The following is a 25,770-nucleotide window of genomic DNA, read 5'->3' on the forward strand; positions in this document are numbered from 1 at the left end:
ATTAATTGCTCTTATGTTTTAGTTCATGGGAAAAACATTAATTTCCATGTAATATGCCAATGTCTAATTTTACAATATGTAAACACAGATAGACTATACACAAATTAGCTCGGAGCATGTACACACACGCGTACACAAACTTCCCTTGGTGTGCAGTCTGCACTCACAGACAGACATTTAATTTCCCTCAGTGCATAAACAGCAGGGGTTCTGTACAGTTAATTGCCACAAGGGAACGCTGGCACTAATTACATGGATTGGACAATAAAAGCCCTGATATCCATTATGGATAAGGGGCTGGTGACAGCCACTGAGTGGGGTGAAGTGAGTGAGCGTTAATGCAAGAGTCAGTGAACTGAATGGCCGGCTATGGGAGCTGGCTGACAGCAGGGGAGCTCAATCAGCTGGGCCGTATGTATTTTTTAAAAATTACACATTTCCAGTAGGAGGGTATCATACTAGAGCTCAATGCAGCTGAACCTAGTGCATGCAGCTCTACAGTTGGCAGGGGTCTGCAACATGTGTCCTGACCCAGGGGCCATTTTTTGGCTCGCCTGCTTTTATGTGGCCCCCCAAATTGTGATCCCATTTTGACAGGTTAAGTTCATAATAACCCAGTTCAAGTAGAAATTTGAATGAATTTTGGCCATTACAGAGTAAGAGGCCAAGTCTCGAATAAGGTTTATCAGTCAATCATACTGAACAAAAATATAAAACGCAACATGTAAAGTGTTGGTTTCATGTTTCATGAGCTGAAATAAAAGATCCCAGAAAAAAAGCTTGTCTGTCAAATTATGTTAACAAATTTGCAGTAGTAGACAGTACCTTAAATAAAAAATACTTTAAAAAGTACTACTTAAGTAGTTTATTGGGGTATATTTTACTTTACTACATTCCTAAAGAAAATAATGTACTTTTCACTCCATACGTTTTCCCTGGCACACAAAAGTACAGGAAAATGAGTTGGACAGGAAAATGGTCCAATTCATGCACTTATCAAGAGAACATCCCTGGTTGTCCCTACTGCCTCTGATCTGACACTACCGGTCAAAAGTTTTAGAATACCTACTCATTCAAGGGTTTTTCATTATTTTTACTATTTTCTACATTGTAGAATAATAGTGAAGACATCAAAACTATGAAATAACACATATTGAATCATGTAGTAACCAAAACAAGTGTTAAACAAATCTAAATATATTTTTTATTTGAGATTCTTCAAATAGCCACACTTTGCCTTGATGACAGTTATGCACACTCTTTGCATTCTCTCAACCAGCTTCATGAGTTAGTCACCTGGAATGCATTTCAATTAACATGTATGCCTTGTGAAAAGTTAATTTGTGGAATTTCTTTCCATCTTTATGCAGTTGAGCCAATCAGTTGTGTTGTGACAAGGTAGAGGTGGTATTCAGAAGATGGTCGTTTACCAAATAGGGTAAGTCCATATTATAGCAAGAACATCTCAAATAAGCAAAGAGAAACGACAGCACATCATTACTTTTATTAAGACATGAAGATTCAAAATTTCAAGAATTTTGAAAGTTTCTTTAAGTGCAGTCTCAAAAACCATCAAGCACTATGATGAAACTGGCTCACATGAGGACCGCCACAGGAATGGAAGACCTAGAGTTACCTCCGCTGCAGAGGATAAGTTAATTGGAGTTACCAGCCCAAATAAATGCTTCACAGAGTTCAAGTAACAGGCACATCAGCTGTTCAGAGGAGAATCAGGCCTTCATGGTCAAATTGCTGTAAAGAAACCACTACTAAAGGACACCAATAATAAGAAGAGACTTGCTTGGGCCAAGAAACATTAGCAATAGACATTAGACCGGTGGAAATTTGTTCTTTGGTCTGAAGACCAAATTGGAGAATTTTGGTTCCAACCGCCATGTCTTTGTGAGATGAGGTGTGGGTGGACAGATCATCTCCGCATGTGTATTTCCCACTGTAAGGCATGGTGGTGTAATGGTGTGGTGGTGCTTTGCTGGTGACACTGACTGTTACATTTGACCGCCCCTTTGTTCAGGGACACATTATTCCATTTCTGTTAGTCACAGGTCTGTGAAACTTGTTCAGTTTATGTCTCAGTTGTTGAATCTTGTTATGTTCATACAAATATTTACACATCTTAAGTTCTGAAAATAAACACAGTTGATATTGAGAGGATGTTTCTTTTTTTGCTGAGTTTATGTTCAGTCTCACCAAAAAGCTTGTTCATTTCATGTAGGCAAATATCCACAACACCTCTTATTTCCTTGATTTCTCCAACATGCCAATATTTAGAGTTTGCTTTTTTGGTTATAGGTCTACACTCCCCCCAAGGGGTGCTATAGACACACACATCAAAATTGTAATTTATATTTAGTTTTTCCATTCTGTGAAATAAAGTTGTAAATTTGCATGCAAAGATAACATCCCTAATGCTGGAATTGCCCAGTATTAAAATCACAGTAGAACACTTGGTGGTACAGAGGTTGAAAAAGTAAGGGTAGATGTAACTAGGGATGAAACAGTTACCAGTTTCACGATAAACAATGGTCAAATTCCCGATGGTTAGCATTACCATTTCAAATTTTAATTATCATTAAAACATTGGTTTGAAAAAACCATGGTAAATACTGTCCAGCATTAACCAAAGTTAGCAACAATCTGACGCAGGCAGAGCATGCAAAGTGGGTTTTGTTTTGTGTGAAAACATGCCGGAAGGCAGTGACGGCACTCGGGAGATTTGTCACCCATTTAAGAGGACCAAATCTGAAATGTGGTCATATTTTTGGTTTTACAAGAGTGCTGAGGGAAACGTAATCAAAGACGGTCACCCTGTCTTTATAGCGAATGCAAGTTAACTTTAAGCTCAATGCATTATGTGGGGACTTGGGAATAGGGGAAAATGTCGTGGTTTGTCTGTCTAACTTGCTAATAGCTTGTCAATAATGTAAAGTGAAGCCTTCAGCATTACCTACTCTTGTAAAAATACTACACGTTATTCTGCTGCTGTATGCATCGTGTGTCTGCAGACTCTATATGCCCATTGCACACAATAACATGAGATGCAGTTTAGTCACCCAATCAACATATTTTGTTCATTTAAAATCCGGCAGTCGTCGACTTGGTTGTAAAAGTGTTCCAACAGGAGAAACACGATATACAATACTGCTGTATTTATGTCAATTGTTGGGCCCATTGCAATTACTATCACTGTCTTATTAATTCTTAAGACTCATTTGTATTTAATGCAAATTGTGCATGGGGTCATTGCATATACTCAAATGCAACACAGAAGAGAGAGCGTGTGTGTGTGAATAATAATAATAATGTAACACAATAATAACAAACGCACAAGAGATTTTTGAGAATATGCTGGAAGAGTGGGGGATCAACAAGAAAGCCCTAGTCTGCAAAACCACAGACAACGCAACAAACATGATCAAGGCTTTTGAAGAGTTCCCAGATCTGTGGTTTGGGCTCTTTGGCCATAATTTTTACCTGGCCATCTCAAAGGCTCTGAAAATTCAGAGTTGATAAAGCAGTCAAGGCCTGCTGTCATCTGGTCCAAGGCTTCTCACAGGGCTGGAAAAGGAGAGCACTGCGAGAAAAGCAAGCTGCCCTCAACATGCCACAGAAGGCTCTGATCCATGATGTGGTAACCCGATGGGGATCTACACACAAGATGTTTGAGCGTTTTCTCAGCCAACAGCAGCCAGTCTGTGTGACACTGGCTGGGGAAAGAGGAACGTGGCATTCGATGCCCAAGGATGCCGACAAAGTGTCATGGAGCAACTGTGCCAGCTCCTTGAACCTCTGAGCAAGTTTACAGATACACTTGCCTCAGAGACACTGTCAGCCATCAAGCCTGTCCTGGACCACATCATCCATGACGTTCTGGTGGAAAAGGATACAGAGCCATCCCTGACCAAGGAGATGAAAAGGGTAATGAGAGAATACCTTAACAACAGATACACAGAGAATGCAAAGAGTCATGCACATGGCTTGTTTCATTGACCCCTGCTTCAAAAGGAGCTTTTTAGATGAGCCTAAGCTGCAAAAGCTGACACTGACAGCTGTATCCAGGAGGCCTTGAAGCTGGAAGCTGCACAAGTCAGAGAAGAACCACAAAGCGGCATCGGAGGGGAAATGTCTGGCTAGGTTGGGGGCAATGCATCAGAGCTGCCTCACCTTGCCAGGAAGCTTTTGTGCATCCGAGCAACCAGGGTGCCATCAGAGTGTTCAGTGTCAGCGGGCACATGGACTCCCCTCACAGATCCCTACTTAAACTGGACGAAGTAAATATGCTAACATTTTTTACATTTCAATCTCAAGTGAACAAATATGAATCCATACAGGATGTTAGGCCAACAGAACCGTATTTCTTTATGAAGGAGAGAATGGACATACAATCAGTGCTGTTCATTTGATTTGTTTACATATTTTAATGTAAACACCTGCACATTGGATTTGTTTACATATGGTTGTATTGTTCTTACATGCACATTGCTTTACTTACTTAAGGTTGTGTTCATTTAAACCTGCACTAGAGAAACTTTTACCTCTCATGGCCACATGGTGCCATCTTTAATGTTAGAGTTATTATTTTAATGTTTATGTACACAAAAAGTGCAGAGTGCTGATAATTGTATTTGTTGTTTTGTTGAAATGATTTCAGTGTGTGTGTGTGTATCAGTACTTTTTAAACATTTCCAGCACATTTTAACAATACTGCGATAATACTGATAACCGTGATAATTTTGGTAACTAAAATTGTGATATGAAATTTTCATAACGTTTTATCTCTAGACCTAACACTTTATACTTTTGGTTCATACAGATTATATCTTCATAAATACACACTCAGTGTCATTAGGCTAAGTGTAAACTGCAACACGCAACAACTAGGCTTACTTTAACACATAGGGAGGCTGGGGAGTTACTGTATGTCAATAGAGTTTCAGCTAGCATTATCCTTGTACTGTAGTCTAATAGTTTGTAGATGGTCTGAGCAACTCCAGATCTGTGGAGATTTGCACAGCATAAACAAATTAAATTTTTTTCTCCCAGTAAATTGAAACCCCCAGAATACTTAGGCTAATGATGCTGTGTTGCCCTATTTGGCAGAGGACCATCGAGTTGGATAAGCATATGGGACTGCGGCTAACGTAGGTGCATAATGCCATCTGCATCCTCAAAGATGGAGCAAGTGACAATGTTTTGCAAACATTCTTTATCTGGGACAAACATGTAGCCTACTTGGCAGTCAGCGAGCGTAAATCATCGCTGCTTATTCATATAGCACTCTAAGCACTTCAAATCAAAATACTGGCTTGTTGGACGATAATTCTAGAGATTTCTGCATCAAGCATTCCACCTCATTGAGTTGTTTCACAAAGGTTAGCTAATGCAGCCACTGGTGCCGTTACAAGAGAGCGATTATCTGTTCCTCAGTTTCACTGCTTATCCCCACAGATAATAATGATAGATTAACACAATTCATGCCGAAAACAGCACACTGTACCATGCTAAATTCAGTGTTTTTGGGGGGCTTTCTATTTGATCAATTATGGCACATTGAGTAATGATTGCGGTAAGTGAGTGATCGTTCATTTAAACAGAGAGCATTCCCATTATAGATAGCCTAGTGGGTACAGAAAACAAACTACTGTGAAAACATTTTTGTAACTCAATGTACAGGCACGGATTAAAACAATGAACAACAATCAACATAAATAACCAGATTCAATTTGGCAGTAGTGCAGTTATAGGCCTACATATGCGGAACCCTAATCACATTTGTAACAACCCGCCTTCATTGCCAAAACAAATACAAGAGAGACTTAGGCTATAGCATTAGATGCTCAGAGGTTAAGTCTGAACAATACACGAACCACACCTGGGTGTACAAACTGGGAAAATTTCAAGGTAAGCTAACAGTTTTGTACCACCAAATGGTCATGAATGTGTTCAGTGGTTGAACTAAGGGCACTCAGCTCTGGTGATCACAATGGCCGATCTTGTATACCATTACACAAGGTAGCTTGAGACTGAAATTAAATCATTAGCGGAGTCGAGGCTGATTAATTATCCAAAGGCTCTGAACGTACAATCAATATGGACTAAACAGAGTAGGACCACCATACGGGAGAATAAAACTTGATTCGGGACAAAAGATGTAAGTGCTTGTGAATCGGAAGTAGCACAGACCTTTTTCTTATAGGGATTGCAGGATTGACTCAAAATGCAACCTCCAAAAGCATTAACAAAATGCCATACGCCCAACAATAAGCCCCCAACGTAAAGTCAATATATCCTTAATACCCTCTTAAACAATAGGCCTACTTTTTTCAACATTCTGTTAAAAATCGCGCAACATTTCAACATCCTGCTACTCATGCCAGGAATATAGTATATGCATATGATTAGTATGTGTGGATAGAAAACACTCTGAAGTTTCTACAACTGGTTAAACCACGGCTGTGACTATAACAGAAAGTGTGTTGCGGGAAAAACCCCAAGGAAAACTGATCACCCAAAAAAATAAAAATATCAATGCGCCAGTTGCCTGTATTGTCTTTGGCAAGGGAAAATAGATAGCTCCCAGTTGACAATTCCTACAGCTTCCACACGATGTCGCCAGTCTTGGCAATTGGTGTGACGTTATCCTTGGTTCAATGAAGAAAAGGCACTTCCTGTCATCAGTGCATCACAAAGGAAGTTTTGGTAGAGAGAATATCAACCATCATTTCAAGACCTGCTGCTATTGAATACAGATCGCCCCGTGATGAATTCGATCGCTTATTAACGTTTACGAATACCTAAAGTTGGATTACAAAAGTAGTTTGAAGTGTTTTGTCAAAGTTTATAGGCAACTTTTTTCATTTAAAAAAATGACGTTGCGTTTAGAAACTGTTTTTTCCTGCATCACACAGTCTTCATAAATGGACATTTTGCGTATACATGGACCGATTTAATAAAAAAAAGACCCAATTGTGATGTTTATGGGAAAAATAGGAGTGCCAACAAAGAAGCTCGTCAAAGGTAATGAATGTTTTATATTTTATTTCTGCGTTTTGTGTAGCGCCGGCTACGCTAATTCTTTTGTTTACGTCCCCTTCGGGTATTTCGGGGTGTTGCATGCTATCAGATAATAGCTTCTCATGCTTTCGCCGAAAAGCATTTTAAAAATCAGACTTGTTGGCTAGATTCACAACGAGTGTAGCTTTAATTGAGTACCCTGCATGTGTGTTTTAATGAACGTTTGAGTTTTAACGAGTGCTATTAGCATTTGGCGTTGAGCATTTGCATTTATTGTTGGCAAGGTGAGACGCTAGCGTGTCGAGTGGCACTAAGAGGTTAAAGTAATAGGCCTCTTGTAGACATTTTTATGGACAGGATTTTTTTTCTGGATTAAAACGGGCCTAAAGTAGTGAGAGTGGCAGGGGGTGTGGCAATGGGCACGTTCAGCCCATTGGCGTGGCTGAATTGTCGAGAACATTTTAGAGACACCCATCTTGGCGCTTTAGAGAAATTTGAATTTTTAGGCCAATTTCCTACAATTATAGAACTTGCTCCATGGAGCTGAGAGAACCTTCTGCAGATTAAAGCTAATTTCCTGCAATTCTATTTATTTTGCCATGGCTAATGCTGCATTATTTTGCTAAAACATAATAACAAAATCAATACTGATAAATTCAGTTTTGTTTTTTTACTTTGAAATTATCCCTGACTGTCTAGCTTCTACTTCTACTGATTGTAAATTCTTAAATATTATATTATTATGGGATTTATATGAATAATGACTAGATGATGTATACATTTAACGTAGAAATATAAATAACCGAATACTACACCGTCACTGTATGATTGTATGAATCTTGTTATCATCAAAACACTGAATATAATGCGTGTAGTTTTAGTCAAGAATTAGAACAAGGACTTTCTGTTTCTTGTTAGAAACAAATGGAGCTACCGTCAGACCGGCTGGAATACTGTGTTCCTTACAGGACATTCTGTCCCCACCCAGAGAGGGGAGAGATCTTGGGCTTGTAGTAGATTGTTTAACAGGTGGCAGACAATTTGAGAAGGCTTGTGAACTATATTGCCATTGTATCTGAGAGGAGGAGGGACATTTATGATGAAATGTGAGGTATATAAATCAATGTACATGGTATTATGAGCAGAGCTCTCGAGAATAAACACTATTGGCTAAGTTGACTGATCTTTTTCCGTTTCATTTAAATAAGAACCTTACAAATTCTTAGAAACAGATAGTGTATTAATTGCATTGGAAAAATGAACATGAGAACAAAATTCTCTTGACAATTATCAACAAAAAATGTAAGTATTGTTTCATATTTTTTTCTACATACTTTAAATCTGGTTTTAGTCATTTAAGTTAAAACAAAGCATTATCATTATTTATTTTATATAAATGGCACTGTTTAGACTTCGGCAATCCCCCCTCCCCCCCCCCAAAAAACACTTAGGTCACCTGCCCAAGGATTTGAATGGAAGAAAAAAATCAACTAGGTCTAAACTCCATTTACGTGAAAAGTCAACTCGGCTGTGTCAAAGCTTGAAAACACTATTAGTGTCGTTCCTGTGATGAGGTAAGCCACTTGCTGTTGCTGGCACAATGCCCGAACAGCTTAGAAAACAGCCATCTTGACAGCTGCTGCGATGATTAACAGTTGGCATGTCAACACAGACTTGAGCCAACACTTCATATACTGTTTCTTACTCAATATGTACAGTATGTACTGTATTTTAGTCATCTCATAATATACAGTACCTTCAAAGTATTCACACCCCTTGACTTTCTCCACATTTTCTTGTTTCAACCTAAATTTAAGATGTATTAAATTTAGATGTGTCACTGGCCTACACACAATACCCAATAACGTTAAAGTGGAATTATGTTTTTTTTTTTTTTTTTTTTTTTTTTTTTTTTTTTACAAATTAATCAAATATGAAAAGCCTGAATGTCTTGAGTCAAGTATTCAACCACTTTGATATGGCAAGAACAAATACGTTCAGGAGCAAGAATTTCCTTGACAAGTCACAAATTGCATGGACTCACTGTGTGCAATAATAGTGTTTAACATGATTATTTAATTACTACCTCATCACTGTACCCCCCACATACAGTTAACTGTAAGGTCCCTCAGTCAAGCAGTGCATTTCAAAATGATTCAACCACGAATACCAGGGAAGTTTACAAATACCTCGCAAAGAAGGGCACCTACTGGTAGATGGGTAAAAAAAGCAGATATACAATACCTCTTTGAGCATTGTGAAGTTATTAATTACACTTTCGATGGTGTATCAATACACCCAGTCACTACAAAGACACAGGCGTCCTTCCCAACTCATAGAGGAAGGAAACCTCTCAGGGATTTCACCATGAGGCCAATGGTGACTTTAACCTCTCTTAGGTAGGGGGCAGTATTTTCACCTCTGGATGAAATGCATGCCCAAAGTAAACTGCCTGTTACTCAGGCCCAGAAACTAGGATATGCATATAATTGGTAGATCTGGATAGAAAACTCTAAAGTTTCCAAAACTGTTAAAATAATGTCTGAGTATAACATAACTGATATGGCAGGCAAAACCCAGAGGACAAACCATCCAGGGGGGAAGAAATTAAGGTCATTGGATTTGCCAATGGTTTCTTGGGGATACCCTTATTATTAGGAACATGGTTGCAGTTCCTATGGCTTCCACTAGATGTCAACAGTCTTTAGAAATTGTTCAATGTTTTTCTTTTGAGAAATTAAGAAGTAGTCCTATTCATTGTAAGTGTCACTCCAGGTGGACGCTACTGTTTAAATGCGCGTTAACTGGAGCACACTTCATGTTGTTTTTATCCGGTATTAGAAACAGTTTATTCGTCTTAAATTTTATCGATTATTTACGTTTTAGGGTACCTGAGATTTGGAATAGGAACGTTGATTGAAATGTTTGGAACAAATTTATAGGTAACTTATTAGATACTTTGTAGGCATGTTGGGCGAGTTGAAACCGGGGTATTTCTGAATCAAACGCGCCAAATAAATTGACATTTTTGGGACATAAAGAAGGACATTATCTAACAAAAGGACCGTTTGTGATGTAACTGGGACATTTTGGAGTGCCAACAGAAGAAGATCTTCAAAGTTAAGGCATTAATTATATCACTATTTCTGACTTTTGTGGCGCACCTGCCTGGTTGAAATATTATTTATTTGTTTGTATGCGGGGCGCTGTCCTCAGATAATCACATGGTTTGCTTTCGCCGTAAAGCCTTTTTGAAATCTGACACAGCGGCTGGATTAACAAGAAGTTAAGCTTTATTTTGATGTATAACACATTTTCAAGAATGTTAAATATTTGAATTTGGTATTTTTGAATTTCGCGCTCTGCAATTTCACCGGATGTTGGCCAGGTGGGATGCTACCGTCCCAACTGCCCATAAGAAGTTAAAACAGTTACAGAGTTTAATGGCTGTAATAGGAGAGAACTGAGGACAGATCAACAACACTATAGTTACTCCAAAATACTAACCTAAATGGCAGAGTGAAAAGAAGGAAGCCTGTACAGAATAAAATATTCCAAAACATGCATCCTGTTTGCAATAAGACACTAAAGTAAAACTGCAAAAAAATGTGGCAAAGAAATTAACTTTATGTCCTGAATACAAAGCATTATGTTTGGGGCAAATCCAACACATCACTGAGTACCACTCCATAATTTGAAGCATGGTCGTGGCTGTATCATGTTATGGATATGCTTGTCATCGACAAGGAGTAGGGAGTTTAGGATAAAAAGAATCGGAATAGAGCTAATCACAGGTAAAATTCTAGAGGAAAACCTGGTTCAGTTCACTTTCTCTGTTCATAGGAGTAACAACATGAATTTGTGCAGGAGGCAGAAATTATGGGAGAGTGGAGGGATGTTGAGGCAGACCCTCAGTCTGCTGCGCTCCCCCCTCCACTGAGACTGACCATCAGATCCAGGTACCATCAGCCCAGCAAAAAAAAAATATAATTATTTACAATGTATGCTCACTCATTGGAAATTAACACAACAACAGATCAATTACCGCTGTGATCATATAGCCTACCTCAAAAAATGTCTCGAACTACTATGCATTGGCAGGGCAATTCAAGCGAAGCCAATATGCGGTGATAATGTATTCGGGCCTATGGCTTACTACACAAACCTCATTGAAACAGTACTGTTTCTAATTGGTTAATGCAAGAAATTTCACTCTTGCCTAAATCTGCTCAAAATAAGCCCAATGTGTTTCTATGGGCTTATATTGGACCTAAGGTTGTCACCTGCCTTCCCGCCTTTGGGACAACAACTCCCATTGTAAGGGCATAGGGTTACATTTAAGTCATGTTAAAACAAAATCTGAGCAGTAGATCTCTGCTTGCATTTTGACTCAAAGTGCTCTTGACTAAGAAGTTTGGTGACCACTGTTCTAGAGTTTCTCTTGTTAACACGACCAATGTTTTCCTTTACAGTGGCAATTGTGATGGAATCAACACAATATTAGCCACTTTCAATGAAACATAACAAAACAAACTACGCAAGAGATTTTGTTTTGGCAGAAGGCATCGGATTAGGATTCTATTGCATTGACATGCACTACTCACCCCATACTCTACACAGACTTGTGCGGCATAAACAAGTAGGCCTAAATGCAAATAGAGCATTGCTATATATGGATCTGTGCTATTTACTAGAGGTCGACCAATTAATCAGAATTGCCAATTAATTAGGGCCGATTTCAAGTCTTCATAATCGGTTATCTGCATTTTTGGACACCGATCATGGCCGATTACGTTGCACTCCACGAAGACTGCGTGGCAAGCTGAATACCTGTTATGCGAGTGCAGCAAGGAGCCAAGATAAGGTGCTAGCTAGCATTAAATGTATCTTATAAAAATAAAAAAAAATCAAGCTACACATGGTTGATGATATTACTAGTTTATCTAGCTTGTCCTGTGTTGCATAGAATCGATGCGGTGCCTGTTAAATTTATCATTGACTCACAGCCTACTTCGCCAAACGGGTGATTTAACAAGCGCATTCGCGAAAAAAACACTGTCGTTGCACCAATGTGTACCTAATCATAAACATCAATGCCTTTCTAAAATCAATACACAAGTATATATTTTTAAACCTGCATATTTAGTTAATATTTCCTGCTAACATGAATTTATTTTAACTAAGGAAATTGTGTCACTTCTCTTGCTTTCTGTGCAACAGAGTCAGGGTATATGCAGCAGTTTGGGCCGCCTGGCTCGTTGCGAACTAATTTGGCAGAATTGTACGTAATTATGACATAACATTGAAGGTTGTGCATTGTAACAGGAATATTTAGATTTATGGATGTTATGGATTTGCCTGTTAAATAAAATACGGAACGGTTCCGTATATTCACTGAAAGAATAAACGTCTTGTTTTCGAAATGATAGTTTCCGGATTTGACCATATTAATGACCCAAGGCTCGTATTTCTGTGTGTTATTATGTTATAATTAAGTCTAACGATGCTTTGAGGGTGGCTGTTGTCAATGTGTTCCTTGTTCGAGCCCAGGTAGGGGCGAGGAGAGGGACGGAAGCTATACTGTTACACTGGCAATACTAAAGTGCCTATAAGAACATCCAATAGTCAAAGGTATATGAAATACAAATGGTATGGAGAGAAATAGTCCTATAATTCCTACAACCTAAAACTTCTCATCTGGGAATATTGAAGATTCATGTTAAAAGGAACCACCAGCTTTCATATGTTCTCATGTTCTGAGCAAGAAACTTAAACGTTAGCTTTTTTTTTTACATGGCACATATTGCCATTACTTTCTACATGTTTCATTATTTAGTTGAGGCTAAATTGATTTTATTGATGTATTATATTACGTTAAAATAAAAGTGTTAATTCAGTATTGTTGTAATTGTCATTATTACAAATAAATAAATACATTTATAAAAAAATATATATAAAAATTAATAAATTAAATATAAAAAAAAACACAAAAAATAAATAAATGCCCGATTAATCGGTATTGGCTTTTTTTTGGTCCTCCAATAAATCGGTATCGTTATTGGCGTTGAAAAATCATAATCGGTCGACCTCTAGTGTTTACAGCATGAGCGGTTATTAGTAGATGCATTTGTTTTGAGATCACTGTTAAAACTGTACCTTAAAGCAGGTACGCTTGACACATTATCCAAGATGGCATAGCAGTCAGACGTCTTGTTGTGTCCCTTGTATATATCGTTTTCTTTTTACAAATTTTTCTTTGCATATCTTTTAAAACATTTTGCTAAACCTAAACATCTAAATACTTTCCTGCAACCCGACTCACCCAATGTAGCGTGGATCTGTTTTTTTCTCTAAAGTATTTATATTTACTTCGGATCCGGAACCCCTCAACTGAAGGTAGCCAGCTAATTACCAGCTATCAGTCAGCAAACCATTGCTAGCGGTCATCAGCTAACCTTTAGCTCGGAAACCTCTCGTCAGTTCGAACAACGCGACTCTAACCAGAGCATAACGGACCTATAATTTTTATCCCAGGATTCCCACCGCAAACTGAACATTTTCATCTGGGTCTTCACAACTAGCTAACCGCAACCCCGGATGACTACTCCTGGCTAGCGTTTCCATCCACTTAGCTTGAAGCTAGCCCGGCCAGAGCTCCTGTGCTCCTGTGCTAAGCATACTCCTGGGCTACAATATCCGGACCCACGACCGGTCTATTGATGTCACCGCATGAAGAGGCATAAACAGACTTAACCCCATCGCGACGTCCCCCAAAGGCTAACTTTCTAGCCCTTGCTATCTGCTTGCAAATTCGGCCTGCGAACTGCTATCTTGCCCCGGTCTACTAACTGCTAGCTTGTTTAGCCCCGGTCTGCTAACTGGTAGCTTGTTTAACCCCGGCCTACTAACTGTTAGCTTGTTAGCACAGGCCTGCTAACTGAATCGCCACGTCCAACCACTCACTGGACCCATATTTATTTTCAATCTCTTTTCGATTTTTAATTTGATTATACCTTCCGGTAACCTGCCTCACCCAATGTGATACGGAATCGCTATTATTTTTAATTTTTAGAACACATTCAAAAACCTCCAGAAGCTAACCAGCTAACTAGCTACAAGCTATTTAGTCATTGTTAGCCACTGCTAGCATCTTTCACCTTCTGCACAGCCAGCCATTTTTTTTTTGCCTGGATAATACTCGCCAGTCTCGCTTCCCTGTCCCATCTACCGCTGCCCCCTGGACACTGATCACTTGGCTACATATCTGATGCCTGCTGGACTGTCCATTCATCACAGTACTTCATTCTGTTTGTTTATGTTTTTAATCTGATGGCTCCAGCTGCACTCAGGCTCTGTGTGTAGTTAATCCAACCCTCTCTGCCTAGTCAACGCCATTTTACCTGCTGCTGTTGTGCTAGCTGATAAGCTGTTGTTGTCTCACCTACTGTTTTAGCTAGCTCTCCCAATCAACACCTGCGATTACTGTATGCCTCTCTCAAATGTCAATATGCCTTGTATACTGTTGTTCAGGTTAGTTATCATTGTTTTAGTGTACAATGGAGCCCCTAGTTCCACTCTTCATACCCCTGATACCGCCTTTGTCCCACCTCCCACACATGCGGTGACCTCACCCATTACAACCAGCATGTCCAGAGATACAACCTCTCTCATCATCACCCAGCGCCTGGGCTTACCTCCGCTGTACCCGCACCCCACCATACCCGTCTGCGCATTATGCCCTGAATCTGCTCCTTTTATTCTTTGTCCCCAACGCTCTAGGCGACCAGTTTTGATAGCCTTTAGCCGCACCCTCATACTACTCCTCCTCTGTTCCGCGGGTGATGTGGAGGTAAACACAGGCCCTGCATGTCCCCAGGCACCCTCATTTGTTGACTTCTGTGATCGAAAAAGCCTTGGTTACATGCATGTCAACATCAGAAGCCTCCTCCCTAAGTTTGTTTTACTCACTGCTCACACTCTGCTAACCCTGATGTCCTTGCCGTGTCTGAATCCTGGCTCAGGAAGGCCACCAAAAATTCTGAGATTTCCATACCCAACTATAACATTTTCCGTCAAGATTGAACCGCCAAAGGGGGAGGAGTTGCAGTCTACTGCAGAGATAGCCTGCAAAGTAATGTCATACTTTCCAGGTCCATACCCAAACAGTTCGAACTACTAATTTTAAAAATTACTCTCTCCAGAAATAAGTCTCTCACTGTTGCCGCCTGCTACAGACCCCCCTCAGCTCCCAGCTGTGCCCTGGACACCATTTGTGAATTGATCACCCCCCATCTAGCTTCAGAGTTTGTTCTGTTAGGTGACCTAAACTGGGATATGCTTAACACCCCGGCAGTCCTACAATCTAAGCTAGATGCCCTCAATCTCACACAAATCATCAAGGAACCCACCAGGTACAACCCTAAATCTGTAAACATGGGGCACCCTCATAGATGTCATCCTGACCAACTGGCCCTCCAAATACACCTCCGCTGTCTTCAACCAGGATCTCAGCGATCACTGCCTCATTGCCTGTATCCACTACGGATCCGCAGTCAAACAACCACCCGTCATCACTGTCAAACGCTCCCTAAAACACTTCTGTGAGCAGGACTTTCTAATCGACCTGGCCCGGGTATCCTGGAAGGATATTGACCTCATCCCGTCAGTTGAGGATGCCTGGTCATTCTTTAAAAAGTAACTTCCTCACCATTTTAGATAAGCATGCTCCGTTCAAAAAATGCAGAACTAAGAACAGATGTAACTGTTCAGGGAAGTCAGGAACCAATAGACGCAGTCAGTCAGGAAAGCCAAGGCCAGCATCTTCAGGCAGAAATTTGCATCCTGTAGCTCTTACTCCAAAATGTTCTGGGACACTTTAAAGTCCATGGAGAACAAGAGCACCTCCTCCCAGCTGCCCACTGCACTGAGGCTAGGTAACACGGTCACCACCGATAAATCCATGACTATCGAAAACTTCAACAAGCATTTCTCAACGGCTGGCCATGCCTTCCTCCTGGCTACTCCAACCTCAGCCAACAGCTCCCCCCCCCCCAGATGTTCTGAAAGAGCTGGAAAACCTGGACCCGTACAAATCAGCTGGGCTTGACAATCTGGACCCTCTATTCTGAAACTATCCGCCGCCATTGTCGCAACCCCTATTACCAGCCTGTTCAACCTCTCCTTCATATCGTCTGAGATCCCCAAGGATTGGGAAGCTGCCGCAGTCATCCCACTCTTCAAAGGGGGAGACACCCTGGACCCAAACTGTTACAGACCTATACCTATCCTGCCCTGCCCATCTAAGGTCTTTGAAAGCCAAGTCAACAAACAGGTCACTGATCATCTCGAATCCCGCCGTACCTTCTCCGCTGTGCAATCTGGTTTCCGAGCCGGTCACGGGTGCACCTCAGCCATGCTCAAGGTATCAAATCAAATTTTATTTGTCACATACACATGGTTAGCAGATGTTAATGCGAGTGTAGCGAAATGCTTGTGCTTCTAGTTCCGACAATGCAGTAATAACCAACAAGTAATCTAACTAACAATTCCAAAACTACTGTCTTATACACACACACAAGTGTAGGGGGATAAAGAATGTGTACATAAAGATATATGAATGGTACAGAGTGGCATAGGCAAGATACAGTAGATGGTATCGAAAACAGTATATACATATGAGATGAGTATGCAAACAAAGTGGCATAGTTAAAGTGGCTAGTGATACATGTATTACATAAAGATGCAGTAGATGATATGTATACGTATATACTGTACTCTATATGAGATGAATAATGTAGGGTATGTAAACATTATATTAGGTAGCATTGTTTAAAGTGGCTAGTGATATATTTTACATAATTTCCCATCAATTCCCATTATTAAAGTGGCTGGAGTTGAGTCAGTGTGTTGGCAGCAGCCACTCAATGTTAGTGGTTGCTGTTTAACAGTCGATGGCCTTGAGACTGAAAAACAGCTTCTGTCTCTCGGTCCCAGCTTTGATGCACCTGTACTGACCTTGTCTTCTGGATGATAGCGGGGTGAACAGGCAGTGGCTCAGGTGGTTGTTGTCCTTAATGATCTTTATGGCCTTCCTGTAACATCGGGTGGTGTAGGTGTCCTGGAGGGCAGGTAGTTTGCCCCCGCTAAGGGGTTGTGCAGACCTCACTACCCTCTGGAGAGCCTTACGGTTGTGGGCGGAGCAGTTGCCGTACCAGGCGGTGATACAGCCCGCCAGGATGCTCTCGATTGTGCATCTTTAGAAGTTTGTGAGTGCTTTTGGTGACAAGCCGAATTTCTTCAGCCTCCTGAGGTTGAAGAGGCGCTGCTGCGCCTTCTTCACGATGCTGTCTGTGTGGGTGGACCAATTCAGGTTGTCTGTGATGTGTATGCCGAGGAACTTAAAACTTACTATCCTCTCCACTACTGTTCCATCGATGTGGATGGGGGGGTGTTCCCTCTGCTGTTTCCTGAAGTCCACAATCATCTCCTTCGTTTTTTTTGACGTTGAGTGTGAGGATATTTTCCTGACACCACACTCCGAGGGCCCTCACCTCCTCCATGTAGGCAGTCTCGTCATTGTTGGTAATCAAGCCTACCACTGTTGTGTCGTCCGCAAACTTGATGATTGAGTTGGAGGCGTGCGTGGCCACGCAGTCGTGGGTGAACAGGGAGTATAGGAGAGGGCTCAGAACGCACCCTTGTGGGGCCCCAGTGTTGAGGATCAGCGGGGTGGAGATGTTGTTGCCTACCCTCACCACCTGGGGGCGGCCTGTCAGGAAGTCCAGAACCGAGTTGCACAGGGCGGGGTCAAGACACAGGGTCTCGAGCTTGATGACGAGCTTGGAGGGTACTATGGTGTTAAATGCCGAGCTGAAGTCACAGTATTCCTCTTGTCCAGATGGGTTAGGGCAGTGTGCAGTGTGGTTGAGATTGCATCGTCTGTGGACCTATTTGGGCGATAAGCAAATTGGAGTGGGTCTAGGGTGTCAGGTAGGGTGGAGGTGATATGGAAGTGAGTGCTATGGGGCGGTAGGGATTTAGCTCAGTTAGCTTTCTTGGGAACAGGAACAATGGTGGCCCTCTTGAAGCATGTGGGAAGAGTAGACTGGGATAGGGATTGATTGAATATGTCCGTAAACACACCAGGCAGCTGGTCTGCGCATGCTCTGAGGGCGCAGCTGGGGATGCCGTCTGGGCCTGCAGCCTTGCGAGGGTTAACACGTTTAAATGTTTTACTCACCTCGGCTGCAGTGAAGGAGAGGCTGCATGTTTTGGTTGCAGGCCGTGTCAGTGGCACTGTATTGTCCTCAAAGCGGGCAAAAAAGTTATTTAGTCTGCTTGGGAGCAAGACATCCTGGTCCGTGACGGGGCTGGTTTTCTTTTTGTAGTCCGTGATTGACTGTAGACCCTGCCACATACCTCTCGTGTCTGAGCCGTTGAATTGAGATTCTACTTTGTCTCTATACTGACGCTAAGCTTGTTTGATTGCCTTGCGGAGGGAATAGCTACACTGTTTGTATTCGGTCATGTTTCCGGTCACCATGCCCTGATTAAAAGCAGTGGTTCGCGCTTTCAGTTTCACGCGAATGCTGCCATCAATCCACGGTTTCTGGTTTGGGAATGTTTTAATCGTTGCTATGGGAACGACATCTTCAACGCACGTTCTAATGAACTCGCACACCGAATCAGCGTATTCGTCAATGTTGTTATCTGACGCAATACGAAACATGTCCCAGTCCACGTGATGGAAGCAGTCTTGGAGTGTGGAATCAGATTGGTCGGACCAGCGTTGGACAGACATCAGAGTGGGAGCTTCTTGTTTTAGTTTCTGTCTGTAGGCAGGGATCAACAAAATGGAGTCGTGGTCAGCTTTTCCGAAAGGGGGGCGGGGCAGGGCCTTATATGCATTGCGGAAGTTAGAATAACAATGATCCAAGGTTTTGCCAGCACTGGTTGCGCAATCGATATGCTGATACAATTTAGGGAGTCTTGTTTTCAGATTAGCCTTGTTAAAATCCCCAGCTACAATGAATGCAGCCTCAGGATGTATGGATTCCAGTTTGCAAAGAGTCAAATAAAGTTCGTTCAGAGCCATCAATGTGTCTGCTTGGGGGGGAATATATACGGCTGTGATTATAATCGCAGAGAAATGCCTTGGTAGATAATGCGGTCGACATTTGATTGTGAGGAAATCTAAATCAGGTGAACAGAAGGACTTGAGTTCCTGTATGTTTTTGTGACAACACCACGTCTCGTTAGCCATAAGGCATACGCCCCCGCCCCTCTTCTTACCAGAAAGATGTTTGTTTCTGTCGGTGCGATGCATGGAGAAACCAGCTGGCTGCACCGACTCCGATAGCGTCCCTCCAGTGAGCCATGTTTCCGTGAAGCAAAGAACGTTACAGTCTCTGATGTCCCTCTGGAATGCTACCCTTGCTCGGATTTCATCAACCTTGTTGTCAAGAGACTGGACATTGGCGAGAAGTATACTAGGGAGTGGTGCACGATGTGCCCGTCTCCGGAGGCTGACCAGATATCATAACCGCCATCGATAAAAGACAGTATTGTGCAGCCGTCTTCATCGACCTTGCCAAGGCTTTCGACTCTGTCAATCACCATATTCTTATCGGCAGACTCAGTAGCCTCGGTTTTTCTGATGACTGCCTTGCCTGGTTCACCAACTACTTTGCAGACAGAGTTCAGTGTGTCGAATCGGAAGGCATGCTGTCCGGTCCTCTGGCAGTCTCTATGGGGGTGCCACAGGGTTCAATTCTCAGGCCGACACTTTTCTCTGTAGATATCAATGATGTTGCTCTTGCTGCGGGCGATACCCTGATCCACCTCTACGCAGACGACACCATTCTGTATACTTCCGGCCCGTCTTTGGACACTGTGCTATCTAACCTCCGAACGAGCTTCAATGCCATACAACACTCCTTCCGTGGCCTCCAACTGCTCTTAAACGCTAGTAAAACCAAATGCATGCTTTTCAACCGTTCGCTGCCTGAACCCGCACGCCCGACTAGCATCACCACCCTGGATGGTTCCGACCTAGAATATATGGACATCTATAAGTACCTAGGTGTCTGGCTAGACTGTAAACTCTCCTTCCAGACTCATATCAAACATCTCCAATCTAAAATCAAATCGAGAGTCGGCTTTCTATTCCGCAACAAAGCCACCTCCACTCACGCCGCCAAACTCACCCTAGTAAAACTGACTATCCTACCGATCCTCGACTTCGGCGATGTCATCTACAAAATAGCTTTCAATACTCTACTCAGCAAACTGGACGCAGTTTATCACAGTGTCATCCGTTTTGTCACTAAAGCACCTGATACCACCCACCACTGCGACCTGTATGCTCTAGTCGGCTGGCCCTCGCTACATATTCGTCGCCAGACCCACTGGCTCCAGGTCATCTACAAGTAAAGCTCCGCCTTATCTCAGTTCACTGGTCACAATGGCAACACCCACCCGTAGCACACACTCCAGCAGGTGTATCTCACTGATCATCCCTAAAGCCAACACCTCATTTGGCCGCCTTTCGTTCCAGTTCTCTGCTGCCTGAGACTGGAACGAATAGCAAAAATCACTGAAGTTGGAGACTTTTATCTCCCTCACCAACTTCAAACATCTGCTTTCTCAGCAGCTAACCGATCGCTGCAGCTGTACATAGTCTATCGGTACCTACCTCATCCCCATACTGTTTATATTTATTTACTTTTCTGCTCTTTTGCACACCAATATCTCTACCTGTACATGACCATCTGATCATTTATCACTCCAGTGTTAATCTGCAAAATTGTAATTATTCGCCTACCCCCTCATGCCTTTTGCACACAATGTATATAGACTCTTTTTTTTCTACTGTGTTATTGACTTGTTAATTGTTTACTCCATGTGTAACTCTGTGTTGTCTGTTCACACTGCTATGCTTTATCTTGGCCAGGTCGCAGTTGCAAATGAGAACTTGTTCTCAACTAGCCTACCTGGTTAAATAAAGGTGAAATAAAAAAATTAAAAACAATTTTCACAACGTTCAAGTTCGCGCTCAGAAGATTTGAAATTTGCACAGTGCCAAAAAATAATTGAGGGAACATTGCCCACACCTGTAATCGCTGCCAACGGTGATTCAAACTTTCTATTGACTCTGGGGTATTAATACATAAGTAAATTAGATATTTCTGTATTTCATTTTCAATAAATTCGCCAGAATTTCTAAAACCATGTTTTCACTTTGTCATTATGGTAGTGCTGAGCAATTAACAAAAAAAAGTGTTGGGGGTGTTTGGTTATTTAAAAACTTATTGAACCAACGTCGGTTCAATTACTTGAATTCCATTTAGTTCCTTTTTTTGAGCCCAATGCGCCATTTCTCTAGAGGGACATCAAATATTTTGCAACACAATTCAAGAACTATGTGGGATGCTGGGCTGAAGGGAGTTAGTTTTCTCATTACGCAAATGTAAAAACTAGTTCAGCTCAGAATCGTGGCAAAAACTATAATCCCATAATCCACTGCACCATTTTTGGGGGGCTTCGACAGAGATGGATCAGAGAGGAAGAGGCGAAGCGAGAGGTTTCACTCTTGCCTAAAACTGTTCAAAATAAGCCCAATGTGCTTCTATGGGCTTATTTTGGACCTAAGCTTGTTGCCTGCCTTCCGCCTTTGGGACAACAACTCCCATTGTTAGGGAGGAGACATGAGCATCTCGTCATTAAATATAGATCTCTGGATGGATACACTTTTACGCCTGCTACGTTAAGTTAGATACACAGGGCACTGTACTGCAGCGCCAGCTGTGCCATCAGAGACTCTGGGTTCGCGCCCAGGCTCTGTCGTAACTGGCCACGACCGGGAGGTCCGTGGGACGACGCACAATTGGCCTAGCGTCGTCCGGGTTAGGGAGGGCTTGGCCCGTAGGGATGTCCTTGTCTCATCGCGCACCAGAGACTCCTGTGGCGAGCCGGACACAGTGAGCGCTAACCAAGGTTGCCAGGTGCACGGTGTATCCTCCGACGCATTGGTGCGGCTGGCTTCCGGGTTGGATGCGCGCTGTGTTAAGAAGCAGTGCGGCTTGGTTGGGTTGTATATCGGAGGACGCATGATTTTCAACCTTCGTCTCTCCCGAGGCCGTACGGGAGTTGTAGCGATGAGACAAGACAGTATCTACTAAAACAATTGTATACCACGAAATTGGGGAGAAAAAGGGGTAAAATTCAACAACAAAAAATATAATATTTTTTTAAATAACCGTCTTTAATGTTTATGCTAATGTTTATGCCAGCAGCATACCACCCTGCATACCAATGCTGGCTTGCTTCTGAAGCTAAGCAGGGTTGGTCCTGGTCAATTCCTGGTGGGAGACCAGATGCTGCTGGAAGTGGTGTTGGAGGGCCAGTAGGAGGCACTCTTTCCTCTGGTCTAAAAAAAAATATATATCCCAATGCCCCAGGACACTGCCGTCTTTCGGATGGGACGTTAAACGGGTGTCCTGACTCTCTGATGTCGTTAAAGATCCCATGGCACTTATCGTAAGAGTAGGGGTGTTAACCCCGGTGTCCTGGCTAAATTCCCAATCTGGCCCTCAAACCATCAAAGTAACCTAATAATCCCCCTCTCCCCTGTAACTATTCCCCAGGTCGTTGCTGCAAATGAGAACGTGTTCTCAGTCAACTTACCTGGTAAAATAACGGATTAAAAATTTAAATAAAACAGTTCTCCACTACAGATCATGGAGAGGACTCTACTGAATTATTTTTGAGCAAGAGCCTTTTGGGCCTCTGGGCTCCAAAGAACATATGAAATTATAGGTTTTATGATTCTCCTCAGGTACAAACTTAGTACATGATGGTTCCAGTCCTTTAAATATTTAGTATAATATTATAACACGCAATAAAATTGTGAAAGGAGCAATTGTTGAGGAACAATTACCACACCATGGAGCAGAGGGGTTGACTTGACTGTAGAATGTTCATGTTGTTTCATGAGTGAAAAGTACACACTTTATATGAAATGCATTATCGACCTGGCTGTCATTGTTGAATGCGTAGAAAGATGGTGTGGAATTCACTACAAGGCTAAGCTATATGCTCTGTAAAACCCATGAGATTTGATAAAGCCGCCTGGGTGAATGAGAAACAGGAAAAGTATGGACTCGGTCTGGGTCTACTACGGTCTCAAATAGGCTAGGTTTGCTCTAGTCATTTAGCATTTATTCAAAAATATGTTTTTTAAAAACGCAAACCAAATCTATTTTAAATGGACATTCGCAGTGAATGGAAGTCTAAGTGCCATGCATGATGGTTTATAGCAGGCATGGGCAACTCCAGTCCTAAGGGGCCGGAGTGGTGTTATTTTATCCTCATTCCTAGCAAACACAACTGATTAAACTAATTGTATTCTAAACTGAAGATCATGATTAGCTGATTTTTGGTGTCAGGTGTGTTAGCTGGGGCAAAAGTGTGACACCAATCGGGCCCCAGAGGACTGTAGATGCCCATCCATGGTTCATAGGAAGACTCAATTGGTTTTGCTCGACTCCTCGTTTCCTCTGGTCCATCCTCTCCTCCTTTTGAAAAAGATAGTCGAGGAGCGGAGACGAGGAAATGCGCTCGTATGAAATGAGAATCCTTCTCCACTCGTGCGTCATCAGGCAAATTACATTTATCATATCTTAAAAATAAATGTGTAATGTGATAAAAACGAATTTAGCTAGTTGTGCAATACATTTTAAAGATAAAAGGATAAGTAGTGTATCATTTTTTTTACTGTGTACATGTTTCTCTCCTTCGAGAAAACAACAGCTGATTTCAAAGAGGGTGTGGCGGATTTTAAAACTCTTCCTTGCTTGCCGCCGGTATCCTCTACCGAAGTAGGTAATCAAGGAGGGGAGAATACTCCATGAGCCTACTAACGAATTAACACACTCCTCAACCATTTATCGGTTTCTGGGTCACGGAGGAGAGGCGGACAGACTTTTTCCCAATTGAGAATCATTACATTTCTTTGAATCTTAGATGGCCTAGGCCTATACTTTTGCAACCACCCCCTGAAGAACTTCTAATGCCAGTCAAGTAAAAATTAGTGTTCAGATTTGATAGACAAGAGGTCAACTTTACATTTCTGACTTACAAAATAATCAGACTTCATATGCCAAGACCCATCACAAACAACTGAACACATTTAAACCAATAGGACCAGTAGGCCTAATTCCTCTTAATCTATTGCTATTTCCACAGTTTACCTGGCTGGAGAAAGCCTATAAATCTGACATCTTTCAATAGCATCTAGCCTTCTCTTCAAATACTGCATAAATACTACTGACTCAAAATAAACCTCTAGCGTCATAGGTATGGGTGGTGGAGTGGTGTCAAGTCACGGTATTGTGCATTAGGGCCTAAACTCGTCAAGGGATTAAGGCAGAGGAATGACACTGCAAAGGCAGTAACCTCAAATTCTGAAAGGACCTGCAGTAAGAGTCCAGGATACTTTCCTTCCATCTGTCTCCAAGTACCCTTTTATATTTTTAGACTAAAGCAGTGACGTGATTTTCATCATCCTTCTCAGTTGACTATGACAGTGTGTTAACGTATCATCTTAAAAGTAGGCTACTGTGGATCCCAGGAAGAGTAGCTGCTGATTTTGCAACAGCTAATGGGGATCCTAATAAAATACCTACAATACTGTACCAGTTCACTGGATACTTCGAAATTGTATTGAAAATGCAATGATGGTTGAAATAATAGTTTGTGTGACATCCATCCCTTCTGCATGACATGAAGTTGTTTTACATTACTCAGTTAAACTTATTTGTAACACTGGTTGTTACAGTGTAACGTTAGTATGCTATAAAATAAAATAAAGTATGTATGAGACCATTTGAGTTTGCTCAAGCTAAAACCTGTCACACAATAATATCAACCTTTTAAATCACTGGCTAACATTCATACTTTTCTTCAAAACTGGTAGATTTTAGGAGGAAACAGCACGTTACTATGAGATGCCAATGGCTGGGTCGCATGACAAAGGAAGTCCGGCTAGCTTGCTAACCCAGACACCCAAGCTCCCGGGCTGTCATCCACATTGGGGGACATGTTTTCTAATAGTGACAGCTGACAAGGACGGGAACACGGAAGGGGCTTCCAAAACAGCTACTAAATTAAACTATATAAGACAATGTATTACTGAGCACGCCCAGCAATAAATGTTGTTCCCAAGGTTGACTAGTAGAAACACAGAGAAAGTGCTATCATACCTTTGCTTTGCCGGCCTCGAGCTTCTTTTGCCTCTCCTCGTCTTCCATTACCGTTGTCCCTGTGGCTGAGAGAAGAGGAAAGGGGCTTCATGCGAAGTGTCAGCGAATACGCTCAGAGTCTGTGGGGAAAGTGTCTGTCTGTTGACATTAAAATTGTTTGGTAACGGTGTAAAATCACTGCGACGAACTCGCATTAGGAGCCGACTCCTTGCTTCAGCCACATCTCCGCCGCCATGTTCTCCACGTAAACACGAGACTGATTGTGGTGACGTCACATAGGTGGCTGTTTTCTGCAGCTACGCCCCTTTGGGAACGTCAGAATGTCACAGTTCAAAACGTTTATTTTATTCTTATTTTTACAGAGGGAAACATACTGTGTGTACACAAATAAAATATAGATTGATTATAGATTGAAATCATTTGCATGAGTAAAGACATATTCTCTTTTCTGTGGAGGTGCAAACAAGATCACTGGGTT

General features: G+C 41.9%; 1 protein-coding gene across 6 annotated transcripts in view; it reads right to left on the reverse strand.

Moving 5' to 3' along the window:
• LOC135549873 (A-kinase anchor protein 9-like) overlaps window positions 1-25,548 on the reverse strand; it is a 123,588-nt gene extending 98,040 nt beyond the window's left edge. For all 6 annotated transcript variants that reach the window (XM_064980242.1, XM_064980241.1, XM_064980238.1 and 3 more), the window contains exon 1: window positions 25,293-25,548. In XM_064980242.1, the coding sequence (XP_064836314.1) occupies window positions 25,293-25,340 (48 nt within the window). In that variant the 5' untranslated portion in view covers window positions 25,341-25,548. The remainder of the gene's footprint in view (window positions 1-25,292) is intronic.
• Between the last annotated feature and the right edge of the window lie 222 nt (window positions 25,549-25,770).

The sequence above is a fragment of the Oncorhynchus masou genome, chromosome 12 (genome assembly GCF_036934945.1).
Source record: "Oncorhynchus masou masou isolate Uvic2021 chromosome 12, UVic_Omas_1.1, whole genome shotgun sequence".
In the NCBI taxonomy this organism is placed as follows: Eukaryota; Metazoa; Chordata; class Actinopteri; order Salmoniformes; family Salmonidae; genus Oncorhynchus; species Oncorhynchus masou.